The sequence below is a fragment of the Dasypus novemcinctus genome, chromosome 3, assembly GCF_030445035.2.
Source record: "Dasypus novemcinctus isolate mDasNov1 chromosome 3, mDasNov1.1.hap2, whole genome shotgun sequence".
Lineage (NCBI taxonomy): Eukaryota > Metazoa > Chordata > Mammalia > Cingulata > Dasypodidae > Dasypus > Dasypus novemcinctus.
This window is the reverse complement of record NC_080675.1, coordinates 75564811-75589062: the sequence shown is the minus strand read 5'-3', so window position 1 is coordinate 75589062 and position 24252 is coordinate 75564811. Positions and strand designations below refer to the sequence as shown.

The window sequence follows — 24252 nt, the reverse complement described above, 5'->3', positions numbered from 1 at the left end:
TTATTTCTTTTGAAAAATCTATCATTTTATAAAACTGAATACTTATCCTTATTCTACCTTCGCAGATAAGGAAAGACCTCAAAAATGTGTTCTAAACCAATGATAACTTGGTAGCTCTTGCTATTTTTCTTCCTATAACTATACCTGCTTTTTTTTCATTTATATACATATGTTTTCCACCTCAACTAACCCAATTCTATATCTATGTCTCCTAGGCAAGACAAAAAGGTAAGGATTTATCTATTAGATAAATTAGATCTATATTAGATATTAGATACCAGATTTTAGAGATCCTATTTGAAATTATAAATACTAATGTTCAACTCAAATTTATCAAAAGTTAGCAGGTGGTTGAATTCAATATTTTTAAATGGGCCCTTTTTCTCTTTAAAACATATACAGGATTCTGCAGAAAAACCCAAGCCTTTTATCATTTAGTATATGAAGCACTACAGTGACAGTGGTCTCCAATACCCTGTCACAAAAGCAGGACTGCAGTGGTACCCTTGGGCTATTCATGGATAATATTAGGACATTGATGGATAATATTGATTTCTGACCAAAAAAGAAAAAAAACCTGAGACATCGGATTCCAAATAATTTTTAGTGAAATGCTTGACTAACAACTTAATTCCCTAAACTGCAATCATCAAATTAGCTAATGACTAAAAACTGAGATTCTGGAGTCAGATTAGCCTAGGTTTAAATCAGCAACCTGCTACAGTTTAATTATGTGATCTTAGGTAAATTACTTAATCTCAATAAAACCCAATTTCCTCTTCTGAAAAACAGGGTTAAAAGTACCTAAGGCAGATTGAGATTACTTAATAATTCCAAAAAGAGAGATTATGCTTGTAAACTGGTCTGTTCCTCTGGTGTGATACCCTTTGATTATATTAGATTCAGGCAAGATGTCTTGATGTTATATTAGATTGTTATATTAGATGTTATATTAGATTCAGGCAAGATGTTAAGATCATGGCTTTATTTTAACCATGTCAGCAGAGTGTAACTCAGGTTAAGTCTCCACCCCGTTGGTGGGCTATATAAACAGGCACTCACTGAAGAACATACACAGAAGAAGGTACATGAGAAAAAGAGAAAGAGCTCCATACACACAGAAGAGGAGAGAACTTTGATCCTGCGGCTCTAGGGAGAGAGAAGCCATTCACTGGATAGTTTGCAGTCAAAGAGAACAGAGCAGCTATGGCCCGAGACACCAGGCAGACATTGCCTGCCATCTTGCTTTAACACGTGGCAACAGGCTTTGGTGACAAAGTACCTCTTACGGTACCTTGAGTTGGACTCTTTAGGGCCTTGTAATTGTAAACTTTTACCCCAAATAAACACCCTTTATAAAAGTCAACAGATTCCTGGTACTTGGCATCAGCACCCCTTTAACTGACTAATACAGTACCTACCTCATAGATTTTTTTTGCCAATTAAATGAGTACATAAAAAGCTTAGCATAGAGACTCAAACACAGCATGGATTCAAATTATTCGTTAACATTACTGGTTATTATCTATGATAACATTAATATAATTTTTCTTACAAAATCATAGGTTAAAAAAGACTAGGGCTAATCTTGTTTATGCCCCTAACATCCAATCAGTACTAATTACACTTCCAAGTTTAAAACAATTTATCTGGATGTGACATGATGATGGGAGAGAGTGTTGCTGTGGGGGTAGTGGTGGGGTGGAGGCGGTGGGGTTGAATGGGACCTCATATTTTTTGAATGTAGTATTTTTCAAAAATGAATAAAAAAATTTTTTTTTTTAAATTTATCTTTCCCACTTGGGGAGAGCTTTTTTATTCATTGATGACGATGAAAACTAATAGCTAATATTAACTGGACATTACTGTGCATATCAAGCACTTTGTAGACAATGAAGATAAGGTAAAGAGAAGTAATTTGCTCGGTGTCACACAGCAAGTAAAGGAATCAGATTCTATCAGACCCTTTGGCACCAGAGTATGCATTCTCAAATATTATTCCATAATAATACCTCTTCCAAGTTTAATTCAACATGTTCTCTACTTTGTAAGCCTAACAACTACATCTCCATGTTCTAATTTAAACTCAGAAAAATGAGGAACAACTAGCCACTGTTTCCCAGGAACTAAACCACACTTTCTAAAAGGAGAAATACAGTCACAGTGAGTTATATTTTATGCAGGCTCACATACTTTTTTTTTTTTTAACTAAATTACGTGAATGACAACAATCATTTGGAAGGGAAGAGCAGCTATCTCCTTTAGACAAGGATCTGTGAACTCTCCCCACAAATCCTAGAGTTCACCCTATATAGCTTCCTGCCCTCAGGTACTGCTTTTTGACACTAAGAGTGTCGGCTGACATTGACAGCATAAGGTTCTCTTATATCCAGCCAGTTTCAGTCATTTGTTACTCACCTGGTCCTGGTAAGCATTTGATATGTGACACCTGACAAATACCATTTTAAAGTATCCTTTAATCTCTCCTCCATAATGATCAATCGCCATTTCCTTGAACTTTATTTACTGGTGCTACTTTTCTATCCAATTGCAATTTTCTTTTCTTAACTACCTCTAAGTTCCTCTTAAGTTGTGGGATATAGAGCTAAAACCAATACTTAGTTGTCTAGAGTTAAGTACAATGGAAAGGCTGGTTAATGATTCATTCTGTACTCTGAACTTCCAGATACTTGGCTTTTTGAACTGCCGGTAAATGGAATGGGGGATGGGGTAGAGGGGTGGCATGTGTGTTATTGAGGATGTATATAAACATATATATATATGCCTTATATGATCATTTTTTCTCTCATATGTGATAGATAACCTTCCCACACATGAGAAGATTAAGTTCCTTTCCCTGCTATAATCCTCTCCACTTTACAGGACTTCTAGACCTTGGATTCTATTTATACATCTCTATCACAAAACCTCTTTAACTCCTGACTACCTCCATAGACTTCCTGTGCTCTCTGCTTTCCTATCCAGGTCTATTATATTCAATATATGCTATGTTTAGGGCAGTAAAGGTAGTCAAGAATGAAAATGACACAATTTTTGCTCTTAAGTAATTTATAATCTAACAGGAGAAATGCATGCCATAGGAAAAGGAAGAAAAGGAGACTAAAGGGCAGAGATATTACACATCTAGTCATGCAATCATAGGAAAGATTTAATGGAGTTGGTGGACTTTGAATTAAGCCATGAGGGCTCACTAGTGAGGCAGTTTTCTTGTGAATCCCAGCAGAAGATTATGTTCTTAAACTAGTCTTTTCTTTGGGTGTGGTACCCTTTGATTGCATTAAATTCAGTTAAAGGACCTTTGATTAGATTACTTGATAAATTGCTTTAGGGCTTTCAGTGAGGCTTGAGCCTGCTTGGGTATCCAACCTCCTACTGAATCCAATATAAATGGAGACACAGAGAGAGACAGACACACACGGAGGAAAAGGAAGCCATCACATTGATCATGCCATGTGAGAGAGAGCACTGTAGGGAAACAGAAGCCCCAAGGGTTGAGAGAGATTCCAGTCTCTGGAACCAGCAGAGCACAGCACAGAGGCAGAGAAAGAGGTCCCCTAGAGGCTGGGCCTACAGAGTAGCTCAAGGTTGAAGAGATGAGACATATCCCTGATAGGTTACAGCTGAACTTGAGAAGAAAGCAGAGCAGCAAGAATGAGAGAATAGGTCCGGTAAGAGATAAATCCTATGCCTGGTTGACCACACCTGAGCTCTGGGAGATGGTAGATTCTGGAAGGGAAGGCAGAGACCTCAGCAGAGATCTGTGGCCATCTTTGCCAAAGGAGGACACTAGAATCAATAGTAGCTGACTTTGGTGAGAAAGCATCTCTGCTAATGCCTTGATTTGAGCATTTCATGGCCTCAGAAAAGTAAGCTTTTAGCCCAAATAAATCCCCTTTACAAAAGTCAACGCATTTCTGGTATTTTGCATCAGCAGTCCTGTGGCAAACCAATACAGCTATGATTTGTCCAAGTGGTCATAAGGACAAAGTCACAGAGATGGGAACATGTTCAGTGTATTCAAAATAGAGTGATAAGTCCAGTTGGTCTAAACGGATTAAGGCATAACCTAGATAAAGATATTTGGGGAAGCAGACTTGGCCCAATGGATAGGGCATCCGTCTACCACATGGGAGGTCTGCGATTCAAACCCTGGGCCTCCTTGACCTGTGTGGAGCTGGCCCATGAGCAGTGCAGGTGCGCGCAAGGAGTGCCGTGCCACACAGGGGTGTCCCCCGCATAGGGGAGCCCCAAGTGCAAGGAGTGCGCCCCATAAGGAGAGCTGCCCAGCGCGAAAGAAAGTGCAGCCTGCCCAGGAATGGTGCCGCACACATGGAGACAGTGCAGCAAGATGACGCAAAAAAAAAGAGACACAGATTCCCATGCTGCTGACAACAGAAGTGGACAAAGAACACACAGAAAATGGACACAGAGAACAGATAACTGGGGAGAGGGAAATGGAAGAGAAATTTAAAAAATTTTTAAATAAATCTTAAAAATAAATAAATAAAAATAAAAAGATATTTGGATCATACTTTAAAGGGCCCTCAGTAGTAATATAAAGGGTTTACATGTAATTTGACAGGGAGTTATTGAATATTTCTGAGCAGTGTTTTAACATTTAGAACCATTTTAGGGTGATTATTCTCCCTAAAACTCCAGCAACTGCCAATGTGGCACAAAAAAACAGAAGCCCAGAAACTAGTTAGCAGGTCCATGTGAAAAGTAATTAGGGCCTGACCTTGGTCAGTGATATGAAAAACAGGGGATGGACAGGGGAAACAAATCAAAATATTTGTGAATAATTTGGGGCAAAAGGGGAAAATATAAATTACTAAATTCTCAAGTCTTGGGAATTGAGAGAATGGTAGTGACCTCTGCAAACATGGGAAAGTGAGGAAGAATAAAATAGTGTGAAAAGATCTAAGCGTACGTTGGGGCATGCTGCTTTTGAAATATGCACTAGGCAGTTACAGACATTCAAGTCTATAGTTCAATGTAAAGCCAAACAAAACATGGAGATTTTCAAGTTAGCCTCATTTGAAAGCTGAAGCCATTCATAGATGTGGGTGCAATCATCCAGAAAAATAGTAAAATGAAGACAAAATTTTTAGGGAGTTCTATATTCAAGAGGAAGGGGCCCTAATTACAATTATTGTTTCATTTATCCCATACACAGTCTGGACCACACAGTCAGTAATTCAATATGGCTCTAAATTATTCTACCCACTTCCTAATGTCTCCATCTTTCTCATCTCCAATCCTAAGTTACCCTAAAGTCTTTCATCTTTGATCCTGTGCCTGAGCTACAAACATACTCTAGGAATTATTAGTAAATAAAACGGGTCCTCACCACTGCTCTGAAAGAATTTTATTCATCCTCTCTTGATTTCTTATATATTCCTTATACCTGTTTTTAATATTTTCTAGTCCTTAACCCCAGCCTCTCTTACTCTTAGCAAATAATCACTCTTCTATTACTAAAAGAAGAAGAAAAGAAGTAGAAAAAGAAGAAAGCCATTATCCAAATTCACTCCACCTCAGAATTTTTCTCTCTTCACCCTTCCTCTCAACTCTTTGCTGCACAGAAAGAAGTGTTCTGCCTCCTTACCAAAGGCTTAAACTCCATGTGGTGCTGATCACAATGTCTCCTTTCTGAGAATCTTAAACAGTCCATAAACTGTTCTTTTGTTTCTCCCCTGTATTGGCCTTATACTCAGCCTACTAGTAAGTTCTGTGCTCTAATCCTAATACCCTACTTTCACTCTAAATTGAAATGGCTAAATTTGCAAAAAGAATCACTTATACTTACAACTTCCAATTCTTACCATTCACTGTATTCCATTCTACCAGGATATTTTAACTGCCTATACCAAAGGCCACAAATGACCTCCTAGACATCAAACCCACCCACCTTCTTTAGTCTTCATCCTCCTTCAAGTGTCTATAGTATTTTAGTGTTTGTTACCTCCTTCTTCTTCCTTCTATAACATCCCTCACCTTTTATGACATGGTATTCTTTTCAGACTTCTACCTCTCTGATTATTTTTAAACTACTCCTACCACTTAAACTTCCTCAAAGTTTTGTCTCATTCCTCCTTTGCCTTTCAACCCTTTCCTCAGACAAGGATCTACTCCAGTGACTTTAATTATCACCTTTCTAAAATCAACTTTCAAACCTTACGGTCACCAGACCCAAATTTCCAGTAGCCTGTTCAATATGTCTATCAGATGGTATCTCAAACTCAATGTGACTACAATTGTATTAGTCAGCCAAAGGGGTGCTGATGTAAAGTACCAGAAATCTGTTGGCATTTATAAAGGGTATTTATCTGGGGTAGAGATTACAGTCACAAGGCCATAAAGAGTAAGTTACTTCCCTCACCAAAGTCTGTTGCCACTTGTTTTAGCAAGATGGCTACCAGTCTATGTGAGGGTTTAGCTTTCCTCTTCTTCTTAGGGTTCCATGGTTGCAGCTTTTTCTGATCTCAGCTGTAGGCTGGCATAAGGTTCTTCTCTCTTCCCAGGGCTCATCTCTTTCCAGGCTCAACTGCTCTGCTCTCTCCACTAGGCCAGCTGTAAACAATCAGGCATGGCTAGGCTCTCTCTCTGGGGCTCCAGGATCAAAAACAACTAAGCTCTCTCCAGCCCTATGGTTTTCTGTGAGAGTGTCCACCCACCAAGGGGACAGGGACTCAATGTCCTACTGGTGTCACTGAATCAAAGCCCTAATCTTAACTTAATCAAGCAAAGTGAAACCTCTGAATTTAATACAATCAAAGGGGTAGCATGCCCAAGGAACTTTACACAGTATCTTTTTCAGAATTCATCAATAATACCAAACTGCCACAACAGTAAAACATTTTCTCTCTACTCTCTCATTAACTGGTTTGTGTTCTCCTAGTTACTATGACTCAAAACTTTGAGTTCCACCCCCCAACTATTTACTTTTAAAAAATTCAAACTTATGGAAGAGTTGAATAGGAAGTACAATGAATATTCAAACATACATATACCTTACACCTAGAGTCACTGATTGTTAATATTTTGTCACATTTGCTCTAGTGCTCTTTCTAAATATTTTTCCTTTTCTTCTCCTTTTTCTTTTGTTGAATCATTTCTGCAAGTTGAAGATATGACATTTCACCCCTAAATATTTCAGGATATATCTTCTAAGATCAAGGACAATCTCCTACATAACCACAATATCATTATCACACTCAAGAAATTTAACAGTGTTGTACAAGCTACCTAATAGTTCATATTCAAATTTCATTATTTGTCCCAAGTATACCTTTTATAATTGTTCCTCTCCCTCCAATCTAGGATCCAATCAAAATTGAGATACTGCATTTGGCTATCATGCTTTAGAGTAACTTTTGGTTCCTCCTTCTACTTTCCTGCCAAATTCTAATCAAGTCCCAATGGATCTACCTTTGAAATATTCCTCAAATCCTTTCCTTCTTTTTCACCATCTTGCCTTCAATTCCTCTCAATAAAGTATTTCAATAGATTCAGTTTCAACCTACAAACTGCTATTTAATCTTAAGACTCAACTATTATCTAAGCTTCAATTCCCCAGTCCAAAAACCTTGAATGGCACCACATTACTTAATAATTAAATGCTCAATTTCTCAGTCCTCAACCTGACACTTATCCTCCACAATTTGGCCGCAAACTACATTTCCAGTTTTATGTTCTACTCTTCATTCCAAATGTACTCTATACCTTTGCCCATGCTATCCTCCATTTAGAATTTCCTTACCCCAGGCAATTTCTAGCTTTTGAAATAATAAACACCCTTTATAGTAAATGTCCCTCCTTTCTGAGCTCTTTTCTGATCACACTCTATCTTCTGCCACCACATGACTACTTCCCCTCTTCTTCTTCCAATCCCCCATAACACTTGATACCTTCTAAAAGCACATGTCCCATTCTGCCTGTATTTTAATTACTTATGTATGTATTTGATCTCTAATACTAGGCTACAAGCTCTTCAAAGGCAGAGATGATCAGAGAGTACCCTGAAGTGCCAATACAATTCCTGCAAATAATGGATACTCAAGAGATGTTGGTATCTTGTACCAAGAAGCAGAACTTCTACCAAATTAAAATATATCAGTAAGGATGTCTGAGCCTCCAGCATCTCTTGCTCAACTATATTTCCTGGCCTCTGCTGGCTTACTGTGGCCTTTTGGGTTCATGGCTTTGCATTAAGCTTAAATCATCACTTTCTTTCTTATACTATCCACTTCATTGCTTTTTGTCTCAAGAATGTGGTGCTAAACTTTGAATATGAAGGGACCTCTATTTGATGTGATCACTTTTTTTATTTTCTATGGTGCCACCAAATACTAATTCTATTTTATTATTCTTATTTTTTCATTACTTTTCCAACAGAAATTAACAAATATATTGGGGGGGGAGGGAATATAGCTCTCACTAAAAAACAAACTACTAATACAAAAGAAATAATATTCAAGATCTGTATTTATACTTACCTGTCCCCAGGCATACATATTATTATGAGTCTGTGAAGGGTTGACTTTGGAAAGCAGGAAACGAGCCTAAAAAGCAAAGAAACAATTTGTAGATAACGTAAGCTGAGTGAAAGTATTTTCCCATCTAAAATCAATTTTCTTTAAAATGTTCTGGTAAAATAATTTTATTAAAATGTAACTTTTGGGAAGTGGATTTGGCTTAATGGATAGAGCATCCACCTACCACATGGGAGGTCCAGGGTTCAAACCCAGGGCCTCCTGACCTGTGTGGTGAGCTGGCCCAGGTGCAGTGCTGATGCACGCAAGGAGTGCTGTACCACGCAGGGGTGTCCCCCGCGTAGGGGAGCCCCACATGCAAGGAGTGCACCTCATATGGAGAGCCACCCCATGCAGAAAAAGTGCAGCCTGCCCAGGAATGGCACCACACACACGGAGAGCTGACACAGCAAGATGACACAAAAAAAGAGACACAGATTCCCAGTGCCGCTGACAAGAATGCAAGTGGACACAGAAGAACACACAGCAAATGGACAAAGAGAGCAGACAAATGGAGATGGGTGAGGGGGAGAGAACCAAGTAAAAAATAAAATAAATAAAATGTAACTTTAAAAAATATGAACTAAATTTTGAAATGTGTAGGCCACATACCTTTATGTTTCATATAAATAATATATGTACCTTCTTCTCTACAAATTATACATTCATAATAAATCGTTGAGTCCAAAATTCATCACATAAAAATTATGTGTGCAGCCATTATGACAAAGTTAGCATGAAATTTACTAAATACTTGGTCTGAAACATCATCAGAATTTCAAAGTTCCAAATAATGATAAAAATTAAAACTATAATAACTCCATTATCCAATAGTATATTCTATAAAGTCTACACCATAACTAAATTAGCAAATACTGAGTCATTGATCCTAGGGGAAATACAGGGTTAGATTCCTGCAAAACTCTGACCATGTTACTTTTTCCAATAAGTCAATAAATAACCTTGTTTTATGTGTGTTTCTGTTTAAAGACACCATATTTAATATGCATTGCTGATTCATCAACATTGAACTCATGATCAAAAACACTATAACTCATGCCTGAATGAAGCCTAGCTAACATATATATTTTCTTGCACTTAAAAACACTAGACAGGGAAGCAGATTTGGCCCAACAGATAGGGCGTCTGCCTACCACATGGGAGGTCCAAGGCTCAAACCCAGGGCCTCCTGGGCCATGTGATGAGCTGGCCCACGCGCAGTGCTGATGCACTCAAGGAGTGCCATGCAAAGCAGGGTTGTCCCCTGCGTAGGGAAGCCCCACATGCAAGGAGTGCGCCCCGTAAGGAGAGCCGCCCAGCGCGAAAGAAAGTCCAGCCTGCCAAGGAATGGCGCCACACACATAGAGAGCCGACATAGCAAGAATGCATAACAAAACGAGCACAGATTCCAGGTGCTGCTGAGAAGAATACAAGCGTTCACAGAAGAACACACAGCAAATGGACATAGAGAGCAGATGCTGGGGAGGGGAGGGTTCAGGGGAGGGGAGAGAAATAAATCTTTAGGAAAAAAAAAGAACACCAGACAGCACTTTAGCATTCACTTGGGAACCATTTTAAACAGCAAAATCTCCAAAAGAAAAGCAAAAAAAAAAAAAAAAAAAATGTGAAAAAACATGATACTAAATACACCACTAAAAGCATTAAAAGACACTTTTTTACAAGATTTGAAACAAGAAGGTAGAATGTCACCTTATTGGACTGGGAGCCATTGGGCAACTTTAATTTTTCATTGTTTCTGCACATGTCCATAAATGACAGTGAAAGCGTCACAAGTATTGATTTGGAGGTTACAAGTAAATTTTAGTAAGTAGGTGAATTTGCAAATATGAAATCCTAAATAATAAAGACTAACTGAATATTCTCATTTTAAACAAATGGCACTCAAACTCTTAAAAATTACAGGCTACTTCCATGTGACAAATATTGGAAGAACAAAGGCAGTTATGTGTTTTGAAATTCTGTATGATATCTTTAAATAGAAGTCTTCTTTCATTCTATGGCAGGAGTTTACCACAATGTCAGGAGCACTGGCTGGCTCTGAAGTCAGAATATCCAGATTCAAATCCCAGATCCTCCATGTACTATGTTTTCTTGGCTAAGATCCTTAATCTAAGTGTCATTTTTATAATATGTAAAATTGACATAATGAAAGGAGTTTTATGAGCATCAAATGAGATGAGGCATATAAAGTGCTAACTACCTACTTTGCAAACTCTCAATAACTGGTAGCTCATAAATAGAGTAAAACCCTAATAATAAAAATTGCTATCATTTCTGAATAATAGTAACTGATAATCACTACCTACTACTTAAATACTATGCTAAGTATCATGGGTACAGTGATAAGCAAAGCATGACCCTTGCCTTCAAGGAGCAGGTGAAACAAACTTGTAACACTTTAAAATTAATATATGATAACTCTGGTAAGAATTATAGGAAGAAATAAAGAGTATTATAAAAGTGTGCGAGCAGCGGATATGGCTCAAGTAAATGGGATCCTGTCTACCATATGGGAGGCCCAGGGATCGATGTCCAGGGCCTCCTGGTGAAAGTAAGCTGGCCTGTGTAGCAAGCTGGCCCATGAGGAGTGCTGGCCTGCACAGGGTGCTGGCCTGCACAGAGTACTGTCCAGCGCAGGAGTGCTAGCCCATGCAGAGAGCTGGCACAGCAAGATGACACAACAAGAAGGGACACTGAGGAGAGACAATAAGAGATGCAGCAGATTAGGGAGCTGAGGTGGTGTGAGAGAATGATCACCTCTCTCCCACTCCAGAAGGTCCCAGGCTCAGTTCCCAGAGCCGCCTAATGAGAATACAAGCAGACACAGAAGAACAAACAGTGAATAGACACAGAAAGCAGACAACAAGGGGGGGGGGGGGGATGAGGGGGAAGAAATAAATAATCTTAAAAAATAAAAAACTCATTATTAAAAAAAATTTTTTTAATTAAAAAATAAAAAGTGTGTATCAAGGGACCTAACCTAGCCTAAAGGGCCCAAAAGGCCTTATGTATTTCTCTCTCTCTTATTCAATTCTTAAAATGCTAAAAACCACAAAGTCTACCTTTTTGTATTATACCAAAAATTATTATCTAATTTTTTCTAAAAATCAGAATGATAGACTCAGGAAAAAGGGAAAAAGCATGTTATCACAAACTTAATATTCATAGACTTTATCAGTAAATAAACAGCTTTAAGAAAGGCACACTAAATCATTTCCCTCTTCTTGCTCAACTAAAGCTGGCATACTACCATAATGCTAGCCTGGTTCTGTTACTACAGGAGGCAGAAGATGGGAGGCACTGCTGGCTTAGGCACCTAGTCAATAATCTTATTGCTTTGATCTCAAAGCTAATGCAAAAAGCAAGAACTAAGTGGTTAAAATGAGAAATTTTGAATTGCATGTATGTTACTACAATAAAAAGTTAAAAAACAAAACCAGCAAGCATTAGATGTCTTCCCCTTCCCTTTGTTTTGTGAAGCAGTTTAAAGGCAAGGAGGAACACCTCATGCAAACCATCAATAAATAAGCAAACACACAAACAAACTAACACTACTTACCTGGCTGCCCCCATGTTCAGTGTCAATGTATCTCGGCACTGGAAATCTGGAGTGAAGAATCTCCTGCGCATCATCTACCGGGGCTTGCAGAAGATGGCGGAAGTTTTCATATTCTGGCATGTCTTGATATCCTGACTTGCGCCATTGTGCTATGGTCTATTTTTAAAACAAGTCAAGGAATTATTATTTTAAATTTCTTGTCCATTGAAAAATTTTAAGAGAAGACTTTATCAAAGGAAGTAACGTTCAGGAAATAAGAAAACTATAGAACATTATTTCATTTATCTCAATTTTTAAAGTTACAAGTACTAATTTCAATAGGGAAAATATTTTTAAGTAAAGAGATGCAAAATTAGGGTATTTCTTCTACTTTTAGCCAGGAAAACTTAAAAACACTATTTTTATCAAATTAATATTAGCTAAAAGTTATCTACCACCCAAGCTTATGATAAAGGAGAGACTCCAAACTTCATGACCTACCATTATGAGTCTTTACCAATGGAGTTACAAATATAGACATAAAAGTTTTAATAATAAAAATTACATTATAAAGTGAATATCTCTACTATAGACTTACTGTGATTCTAGCAATGGAAAAAATTATATCATTGGTGTGGAGACAGTGGCCACTGAAGTTGGTGAAGGTATGGAGAGGGAAAAAGAGATGTAATATGGGGGCATTTTTGGGACTTGGAATTGTCCTCAATGACATTGCAAAGACAGATACAGGACATTATATATCCTGCCATAACCTACAGAATGGAATGGGAGAGAGTGTACACTACTATGTAAACTATAATCCATGCTGTATGGCAGTGCTCCAAAATGTGTTCATCAATTGCAATGAATGTACCATACACTAATCAAAGTTGTTGTTAATGTGGGGAAAAGTGGAGGTGTGGGGAGTGGGGCATATGGGAATCCCTTATGTTTGTTTATGTAACATTTTATATAATCTAAGTATCTTTTAAAAATAAATAAAAAACATATTAAAAATAAATAAAGTGAATATCCCTGTAGAAGAGCATCTGAATCAACTCTTTTAATAAGGAAAATTACTCCAAAATTCATGTAATTAATCAACCAAAAATTTAAACCTAGCTTGGCTTCCAATTTAACTGAATCAGTCAACATATATTCTGCACACCTTTGTATCTCTAACAGAGGCACAGTCGTATACATTCCTGATTTCTCATTAACAAGCTAATTGGAGCAGAAGCTACCAAAAAAAGAAGCAAAAACAAACCTCTGACAATATTATGGACACTATCTTTCAAAAGCAAAAGGAATTAAAAATTGATATCAAATTTAAAATAATCCATCTTTTGAAAGTCATAGATAATATTTAAAAGGTATTTTGAGTAGCCTCTTTACTATTACAATGGAAATCTAAAATAATTTACAATCAAAGCAACTGGAAATATAAATTTGTAGAAGTCACTGTAACATTAGACTATAAGCTTGAGCATAGATCCATAAAAGATGAATCTCTGCATCTGCCAAAGCATGCAGAATACTGTGCTTTTTTTATACAGGGAAAGAGCTTAAAAACTGACTGACTAAATACATGCAAGCATGAATAGAGTTCTGCTGAATACCTGGATTAAAGTATTATAACTACTTAAATATTTTGCTCTTTCCAAATGCTTACTCTTTCAACTAAGTGAAATTGGTAATTTTAATTCCCATATGCTTTAAATGAGTTTTCCAGATGATGCAGAATACTTTTAAAGATAACTTCTTATAATGATCATATGAAGTAATAAAAAGGAAAGCCACTCACTGGAAGAGACTTTTCTAGTCTCAATATCTTCAGGTAAAATCCAAAAGTGTGATACTGTGAGCTAAAATAATGCACAAATAAGACTTTAATGCTCTTACTTTTACAACACTAGGCTTTGTGTGGAATCCATTTGTCCATCATGTGTGGACACATGGCCAAAATAACAAAGGTGGGCCAGTTTCAAATGAGGCCTAAAAACCTGTAGTAGGAAGAATCATATCTTATACATATTTCATAAAAATGGAAATCGAAGTTTATCATAGACAAAACACTAGTCATATAGTAGAGGGAAAAACTTCCATGAATAAAAAGACTTTACTGGTACATGATATAAATGCTGCGGCATCTTACCTCACCATGATAAATCAAAATTTGGAAGAATGTGTCCATAAGAAGAATACGATCTGCAAGAATGCTGCTGCTATCAAGAAGAACAGGCTAACAAGAAGAAACAAATGAGAGAGAGGAAGAAGGAAAAATAAATTACTTACCTTAAAGATACAAAATAAATCTTTCCAGAATACTTTTTGTTTTTAAATTTATATTTTATTACTTAAAATCTTTTATTATGAATTCTCACAGTATGTTTTAATTTCCTAAGAAATCTCTGAAGTCAGGTAACAAACAACTAAAAAATAAAGAATAGAATCAAGAGGAAATTAAGGATGATTCCTAAGCCTGATAATGTCTTGACTGAAACCACTGACTGAGATGGAAAAGATTTGAGATAAAATAAATGTGGAGCAGATGGAAATATAAATAATCCTGAATATTAAATGAACAGGAGTAGCCTAGGCTGAAGACATAAAATTGGGAATAAAGTGCATAAAGATGTATTTAAAGCTATGGGGTTAGACTGTGTCTCTTAGGGAGAGGGAAGGTAGAGAAGAGGGCAGAAGATTGAGCCCTGCAGCATATCAACATAGGTTTGAAGAAAAGAAGCCAACAAAAGGAGACTAGGAAGGAGAAGCCAGTAAAAAAGGGGAAAAAACAGGTAAAAGTTTAGAAGGTTTCATAGAAGCCTAGAGCAAAAAGATTTTCAAGGACAGAATCATCACTAAGGTAAATGCTGTTGAGAGCTCTGGCAAGGTGTAGAGCATTGGTGATCTTTTTTTTTTTTTTTTTTTTTTGAGGTACCAGGCTGGTGATTGAACCAGGAACCTCAAGCTCAACCACTGAGCCACACTGGCTCCCCTGCGTTGTTTTTTTGTTTCGTGTTTTCATTGGTTTGCTTGTTGCTTGGGTTTGTTTTTTTTGTTTTTTTTTTTTGCTTTTAGGAGGCATGGGGAACCAAATCTGGGACCTTTTATGTGGGAAGCAGTTGCTCAACCACTTGAGTCACATTGGTAAGACTTGTTTAATAAAATGTTAGGGTAGCAAGTCTGATGTAGGTTAAGAGAATTTGAGGTGAGAAAGTAAGGATAAATAACTTTTCTGAACTGGATTCTAACAAGGAACATAGAAATGGGATGGCAATTAGAAAAATGTTGGATCAAGCTTCTAGTTTTGTTTTTTTAACATGACTCTGTTAAGGACTATTCTATGTTAATGAGAATGATCCAGAAAGAAAGAAAGTAATGATACAGGACACAAAGGGAGTAACTCCAAGAGCAAAGCCCGAAGAAAATAAAGCTAACAATATTAAAGGAATAAATGGACAGGATGGAAATTTATAGGAGCAGGCACTTTGGATGGTAGGATTCCAGATTTTTTCTAAACACTATTCTACATTTTCCAGATACGATTTATAGATATTGCTTTGTAATTTTTAAAAAAAGTTATTTCTAAAATGTTTTCTTGATTCAAAGATTAAGAAAAATATGTAGCTAAATCAATGTATTTTTTTATAAATATTTTCCAATAAAAACAGAAACCACAAGAAAACCTGCTAAAAAACAGTAGAAACAAAAGAAAGCATTTTACCCACTATTTTACAAAACAGTGATTAAAAGGCATCATGACAGGGAAGCGGACTTGGTCCAGTGGTTAGAGCATCCGTCTATCACATGGGAGGTCTGTGGTTCAAACCCCGGGCCCCCCTGACCTGTGTGGAGCTGGCCCATGCGCAGTGCTGATGCGCGCAAGGAGTGCCCTGCCATGCAGGGGTGTCCCCCGCGTGGGGGAGCCCCACGCGCAAGGAGTGCACCCATAAGGAGAGCCGCCCAGGGCCAAAGAAAGTGCAGCCTGCCGAAGAATGGCACCGCACACACAGAGAGCTGACACAAGATGACACAACAAAAAGAAACACAGATTCCCACGCCGCTGACAACAACAGAAGAGGACAAAGAAGAACATGCAGCAAATAGAGAGAACAGACAATTGGGGGGGTGGGGAGCGGAGAGAAATAAAATAAATAAACATTAGAAAAAAAAGGCTTCATGACAGAAGTGGCTATGGCTCAAGCAGTTGAGCTCCTGTTTACCATATGTAGAACCCAGGTTCAATTCCCAGGACCTCCTGGTAAAAAAAAGAAAAAAGGTGTCCCAGACCTGCACAGTGCAGGGGAGGCCCTCCGTACAGAGAACTGATGCACCAAAAAGATAATGACGCAACCAGTTAGGCAAAAAAAAGAAAGGCATCATAAGGGATTACTAATCAGTAGATATAATAAATATTACCTTTAGACTGACTCTTTCTAAAGTATTGTTTTCAAATATAGTCATTACCTATTTTTAAGTGATAAAACAGTCAGTTTTAACTATGGAACTGGAAAAAAAATCTTATTTGATAACATGTTATAATGACATATAATCAACTGTGTTTAATGTTTGCAAAAGACCAGAGGAAAAAAGGGATTATATTAAAGCAAGACATTCTATTTAGACAAAATGTCCTAATTATCAGTCACTAAACTTAGAATAAACTACAGGCTATAGAATCATTATCTCTGATCATTGTTAAAGACTAATCATAAGCTCCACAGTATCTGATCAACCACCTATGTGAATGCAAATGAAATTCCATCGTGTTTTTATTTTATTTTTTTGGATTTTTATGACTTTTTGTTTTTATTTTATTTTTATAGTTTTTATTTTTATAACTTCCAATTACAGTCCAGCATGTTATCTGGCATATAGTTAGCACTCATAAACATTTTTTAAATGAATACATTCATTTTTTAATAAATTCATGAATAGTTTAAGATAACCATTCTTTTAATTAAAGTCTTTCATATTTCATAACAGTATCTCAAAAAACTTAGTTTCACTTGTTTAATGTCACACATCACAGTAACTAAAACAATTTACTTTTTTTTCCCCTTCCCTTCTTACCTCTGGTGGTCCACTAAAAGAATATGCATAGAGAATGGGCTGAATCATGATTAGAGACTGGGTCAAATCTTGACGCATAAAATGGTGACGATAATATGAACTCTCATCGGGACTGTTGTTAAAAACTTGTAGGAAAGGAGATCTTCTTAAATGAAACATAAACTACAAGATAAAACATGAGGACAGATTTTACTGATTTTAATATAGCAACAGGAGTTTACCATTACAAAAAGCATTTGATTATAATGAATAACAATACATTAAAACAGCAAGTTACATTAAAAATTCTAAATTGTATTCTTCAGAAAGGAATCATGGTCACGGTATTTATATGCTCTTCAAAATATAAACTTAACAATGAAAAAAATTTGAAGTAAGTGACTGAAAAGGAAAACCAGAATAGGAGCAAAAGATTCTTAGCTATTAAACAGGCTTGCAAAAACCCCTTGCTCATATCTAAGTTATTCAGAGGGTGATGCCAGGTGGTGCTTCGTCAGAATTCTTTGTTTTTATTCCTCATCCGTCTGCCTGCTTCTCTGGGCTTTTTTTTATTACTACTCATTACCAACAACCAAAAGACTCTTAAGAGAACACAGAAACAGATTAAGAGGTTTTCTACTTTTTGTATAGCTCCCCTAAAAATTACACTGGCAAGGGTTTGTGCTGGTTTAAAAGAAACAAAGAAAAAAGAACTCATGTACACCCATTTGTTTCTTTACATTTAATTTCTATCCCTATTTAATTTCCTATCCCTGAGAAACACTTCCTAGACTTTGTTTCACTACTTTATTCTCCTTTCACCTCCCCCTCCGATTCCTCACATGAAAGAGATCAAAAGAAGGGTAGAGTTAGGCTGATTAAAAGACAGCTACACTTTTTCTTTGATACAATGATGACAGGATCAGCCCCACACTAGGTACTCCCATGTGTCTTTCAGGCACTTCTCTGAACTTCCCCCAGTCCTCAGGAACCAAGTGCTTACATGTTGCCCTGCCTAGGGCTCACTTAACAACTCTCTCCCAACACATTACACTCACCAAAATTCCTTTTCATTTCATACAGTGATCTATAACTCAATAAGAGGTTACTCACAAGAATGTCAAATTGGTCAATTTTAGGTAAATATTTGGGGGTGGGTGGTGAAAACTTCCCTTAAATTTAGTCAATGCCACATTTTAGAAGACCATCTTGCTTTGAAACCCCAAAGAAAAACTTATTTCTGGGTCCTCTGCTCCTACTTCCAGTAGAGGCAAAGATGGGATGCCTGGACTTCTCTGAAAATTTAACAGCCTAAATAAAAGGCTTGCAGCAGGGATAGAAAAGAAAAAAGGCAAGTATGGAGATTTTAGTCAAATACTTAGGCTAATACACTTACTCCCTTTACTTCTGGTTTCTGCTATGAAGATGAGACCAAGATCTTAGAATTCCCAAAACAGAGAAAGAGTTTTGATGCCTTAAGACAAGGAAACCCTAATATCAAAGTAATTACTTTTTCCTGATTCTCCAAGATGTCATCTGAGGGTTGGAAAAGTCTCCTATAAGCATGGAGTTTCTGCATTACAGATCAATAAGGGATTAAAAAAAAAAAAAATAGAAGAGCTCTGAAAAAAAATTAAAACTTCAGACATTCTTGTGGGCAAAACTTTGAATTTCTACATGTCTCAATATTACTCATCCTTCCAGGCTAAGCTAAAATGCCACCTTCTCTATAAAAATCTACCAAAACTGGGAAATGGACTTTGGCCCAGTGGTTAGGGCGTCCGTCTACCATATGGGAGGTCCGCGGTTCAAACCCCGGGCCTCCTTGACCCGTGTGGAGCTGGCCATGCGCAGTGCTGATGCGCGCAAGGAGTGCCGTGCCACGCAAGGGTGTCCCCCGCGTGAGGAAAGCCGCCCAGCGTGAAAAGAAAGTGCAGCCTGCCAAGGAATGGCGCCGCCCACACTTCCCGTGCCGCTGACGACAAGAGAAGCGGACAAAGAAACAAGACGCAGCAAACAGACACCAAGAACAGACAACCAGGGGAGGGGGGGAAATTAAATAAATAAATAAATCTTTAAAAAAAAAAAAAAAATCTACCAAACCATTCATTTTGAAAGATTCCTTTTTCTTTAAATTTTGTAGACCTTTTGTAGCATTTCTCACTTTCTGTTCTGTGTTCCTTACATATATTTCAGGTATCACCCTTCAAACTGAAAAGTTCCTTGAAAGTGGGATTCATGTCAGCCATCTTTTTTCTCCTAAAATTCCTTGCACATAGTATTCAGTTAAATGTTATCTCTGCTACTTATTATATAATTTAACCTAGGTTTTTGAAAAATATCTTTTAAATTGAAAGGTGGAGGTATAGTTTATTGCCACAAGTAGAAAAAGTTCTAGAATGGAAATCAAATTAGCTTCTTTTTTAATTATCTGGAATGTCACATATAAAATGATTCTCAGGTGATGATACCATGCTGTAAGACTAGCTGACTGATAAAATACCTCAGATGAAGTCCTTTTGTACCACTATAATCAAATCCACTTCTATCAAATGGAAAGCTAATTTGCCTTACAACTAATTCTACTCCACAGGAGGATTCCTGTGTAAATGTCTACTCACCACAAATAAATGGTTATTTGCATGGTCAGTGTAAAAATACCAAGTACTTTTTACTGACCCACATCATAATAGTAATTTTTCAGCTATCCCAAAAGTTACGTAACCAAAAGAATATCCCAATACCACAGGTACTGTAAGATGAGTAATAAAAGGCAAATAACAGGAAAAATGAGACTCAACGCTATGTGCAAAACTAAGAAAAGAACATGGACCTTCATCTACTTACCTGTGGATATAGAGAGAAAGTTTCTGAAAATCTGAAAGAACTTGGATCATCTTTGTGATACTCTCCAAATTTCTGACACTAAATAAAATAAAATGTGTAAGTTATATATTTCCTGATATCAGAGCTAAAACTGGTACCTATACATAATCTATTCACAAAAAGTAATTACTCTTTAGGAGGCAGATACTGTTTGACATAGGATAAATTGGAATATTATTTATGGACTTACCAGATTAATTATAACCAAAGAAGTACATCTGAATTTCAGAAGCAAACAATATGCAGCTCCAATGCAATAACAACTCACCTTTAAGTGCTTGAAATTTTTTTTAACTGTCTCTGACTACAAATAAACAGCCCTTAATGACCAAAATTGCTCAGCAAATTGCCCAAATCTTACTGAGCTCTTATATGTGTATGACTCTTGTCATACATATAACAAACATTGTCATTAAATTCTGCTAATAGTATTTTTACCACAGGATTTGTTGTTTCTACTTTTATGCAATTAAATCTTTTAATATTTTTCTTTAATGGCTCCGGCCATTGGTTTCATGTTTAAAAGAGAAATATCACTCAGCTCATGTATCAATGAAGAACACAGTTAGCTGTGAGAATTAATGTGAAATGCAGGGACTCTTAGTGGTAGATAAAGTGGCTCCTGCATCAATGAAAAGAGAAATAAACCTTTCCCCACCATAGGTTAAGTACTAATTAATCTTTTTTTAATAATCTTTACCAGACACCAAAAGATAAAATCAATCTTGCACTGCACATGACAACCTACAAAGGGAGCAAAATCTCAGCAAAACTGAAAAGGTTACAAATCATATCCATTTGACAAGTAAAGGTGCTACAACAGCTTTTGGAATCTCAAAACAAAAAAAGTGTCTATTAAAACAACTCCCATTCATTGAAAAGACCCAGGAAGCAAGTTGTTCAGGAGCAGAATTTATTATCTAGAAAAGGAAATCAGACAGTTGAAACAAAAACCTAATAATGCCAACACATAAAATTATAGTAAGTAAAATGCCAGGACAAGATGCAGTCTGATAAATCAAAAAGGTTCCATTTTAAAATAGTTCAGTAAGTCAAAGTATTGATGACATTATATTATCCTGACGAGATTTTGTGCAATAAGCTGAAAAATAACAACTTCTCTTTCAGGTTGATGATTCCACAGATGTCACCGATTTCATGTGAAATTTGTAAATGCAGTGAAATTCAAAAAAACTTTTCTGCTTCAAAGAGAAACTTTTCTGCTGCTCCAAACAAAGGTCAGGTTATATTCACTGTTTTGTATTCCTACCTAGAAACAAAAAGTTTAACTTGGAGGAAATGTGTTGCATTTGTATTGACAGTGCCCTATCAATGGCTAACTCTATGGAATTTTTGTCTCTTGTTAAAAAAGGCATGCTGATGTCACAACACCACTTTCTTCAAAGAGAGGTACTGGTATGAAAAAAAAAGTGCTGGAAAATGCCACAAAAATGACTAACTTTACTAAACAAAACCAGTCTGAGAATCATTTTTTAAAAACTACATGACTGAAAACATATGTGCACACAAAATCCTGCGCATGAATGTGTAAGAGATGAATGCAAAATAAACTGTGGTACATCTATACAGTGAAATATTATGAATCAGTAAAAAGAAATGAGCTATCAAGCTGTGAAAAGACATGGAAGAACCTTAAATGCACATTGCTAAGTGAAAGAAGTTAGACTAAAAAAGCTATACTGGGGAAGCAGACTTGGCCCAGTGGTTGGGGCGTCCGTCTACCACATGGGAGGTCCGCGGTTCAAACCCCGGGCCTCCTTGACCTGTGTGGAGCTGGCCCATGAGCAGTGCTGATGTGCGCAAGGAGTGCCCTGCCACACAGGGGTGTCCCCCGCGTGGGGGAGCCCCACGCGCAAGGAGTGCACCACATAGGGAAAGCCACCCAGCGCAAAAGAGAGTGCAGCCTGCCCAGGAATGGCGCCGCCCACACTTCCCGTGAGGCTGACGACCACAGAAGCAGACAAAGAAACAAGACGCAGCAAACAGACACAGAGAATGGACAACCGGGGGAGGGGGGGGGGGGATTAAATAAATAAATCTTAAAAAAAAAAAAAAGCTATACTGTATGAGTCCAGTTATATAACATTCTGGAAAAGGTAAAACTATAGGGACAGTAAAAGGATCAGTGTTTGCCCGAGGTTCCAGGAGGGAACAGGAGAGATGAAAAGATAGAGCAAAGGATATTAATAGGGCAGGAAAATCATTCTGTATGATACTGTAATCGTAGATATATGACATACATTCCTCAAAACCCACAGGATTGTCCAACCCAAAGAGTAAACCCTATTATAAACTATGGACTTTTAATAATAATGTATCAACACTGGCTCACCAACTGTAATAAATTTACAATATTAATTGAAGATATTATAATTTGAGAAATGGGAGGGGGAGATATATGAGCCAAAAGGTAAACTGAAGTACTTTCAATGAAATAAGCCAGAGTTTTCTAAATGTTTAAAGCTGCAGAAACAGTCTGAACAGTAAACACTTTTCATCAGATGAACAAGCTGAACAATTCTCTGCAAGATTCCTGAAGAAATATTCTGACTTCAAAGTCTAAGATTGTTGGATTTCAATGAAAACAGAATCTCTGAAAACAGAAATCATGTTGTAGAAGTAAATAAGTGATTTCAATTGTTTCTACTGCTGCTTAAGCTTGATATCTGCACGTCTCAATTTTAATTGAAAACTACAAGAACTGCATAACAAAAATGAACGATATTTTCCCTCCTTTTCAATACAGTGTGTGACTGAGGGGCCCTTTCTCTGAATCTTCTTTAGACCTGTGAATTTGACTTTGAGAATATAAGGAAGAACTTATGAATTACAATATGATCACATACTCAAGATAAGATTTACTCACCAACCCCCTAGACAAGTTCTGGATTGCAGTGAAAGGAGAGTATCTTGCCATCCATAGGTAAGCAATAAATATTTTGTTCACTTTTCAACTTTTACATGTGTAAGCAAGTTATTTTCAGAAGAACAAAAATCATCACATTTCAGTTAAAAATTAAATCCCTGTGTGCTATTTCAATTGAAATTTAGTACAGTAAACAAGCTCAGATTTCACACTAAAGAGGAAAACTTCTTAATTTTCACCTTCTAAAATAAACCTGTACATCACATGAGAAGCGGAAGTAAATTCAAATTGGATCAATGATCTAAAGAGAAGAAAACAGAGGAAAATCACTGGAATTTGGCAATGCATTCTTAGATATGATGCCAAAATCAAGAGCAACAAAATAAAAAACATATAAATTTGACTTCATCAAAATTAAAAATCTTTGTGCAAAGGACAATATCAAGAAAGTGAAAAGACAACCTGTAGAATGGGAGAAGAGAGTTTTAAACCATATATTGGATAAGGGCTTAAGATCCAGAATATATAAATAACTTTTACAATGCAACAAGAAAAAGCCCAATTTAAAAATAGGTAAAGGACTTGAACAGACATCTCTCCAAAGATATACAACCGACAATAAGCATATGAAAAGATGCTTAATATCATTAGCCAATTGGGAAAAGCAAATCCAAACCATAATGAGATACCACTTCAAACTCACAAAGTTTGTCAATATTTAAAAATGGAAAAATAACAAGTGTTGGCAAGGACGAGGAGAGACTGAAACTCTGGTGCACTGTTGGTGGCAATGTAAAATGGTGCTGCCACTGTGGAAAGCAATATGGCACTTCTTCAAAAAGTTAAAGAATTACTATATGATCCAGCAATTCCCCTTCCAGGCATATACTCAAAGAGAGTGAAAACAGGATTGCAAATAGATACTTGTACACCAATGTTTACAGCACCATTGTTCACAATAGCTAAAAGGTGGAAATAACCCAAGTGTCCATCAACAAATGAATGGATAAACAAAATGTGCTAATATACAAAGTCAAATATTATTCACCCCTAAGAAATAAAGGTCTAAGACATGCTGCAATATGCAAGAACCTTGAAAACAGTATGCTCAGTGAAATAAGAAAGACACATAAGGACATATACATATATAGTGTAATAACAATAGAGGGAAGTGAGTTTGGCTCAACTGACAGAGCGTCCGCCTACCACATGGGAGGTCCAGGGTTCAAACCCAGGGCCTCCTGACATGTGTGGTGAGCTGGCCCACACACAGTGCTGATGCAGGCAAGGAGTGCCATGCCATGTAGGGG

The 24252-nt window shown here is 37.0% G+C and overlaps 1 protein-coding gene across 1 annotated transcript in view; it reads right to left on the bottom strand.

The window, feature by feature from the left end:
- Positions 1–24252, bottom strand: part of SEC23A (SEC23 homolog A, COPII coat complex component) — a 90391-nt gene that overhangs the window by 1348 nt on the left and 64791 nt on the right. The window contains 5 exon segments of the mRNA XM_058293538.2: positions 8520–8585; positions 12136–12291; positions 14270–14356; positions 17191–17352; positions 20017–20094. Of these exon segments, the coding sequence (XP_058149521.1) occupies positions 8520–8585; positions 12136–12291; positions 14270–14356; positions 17191–17352; positions 20017–20094 (549 nt within the window).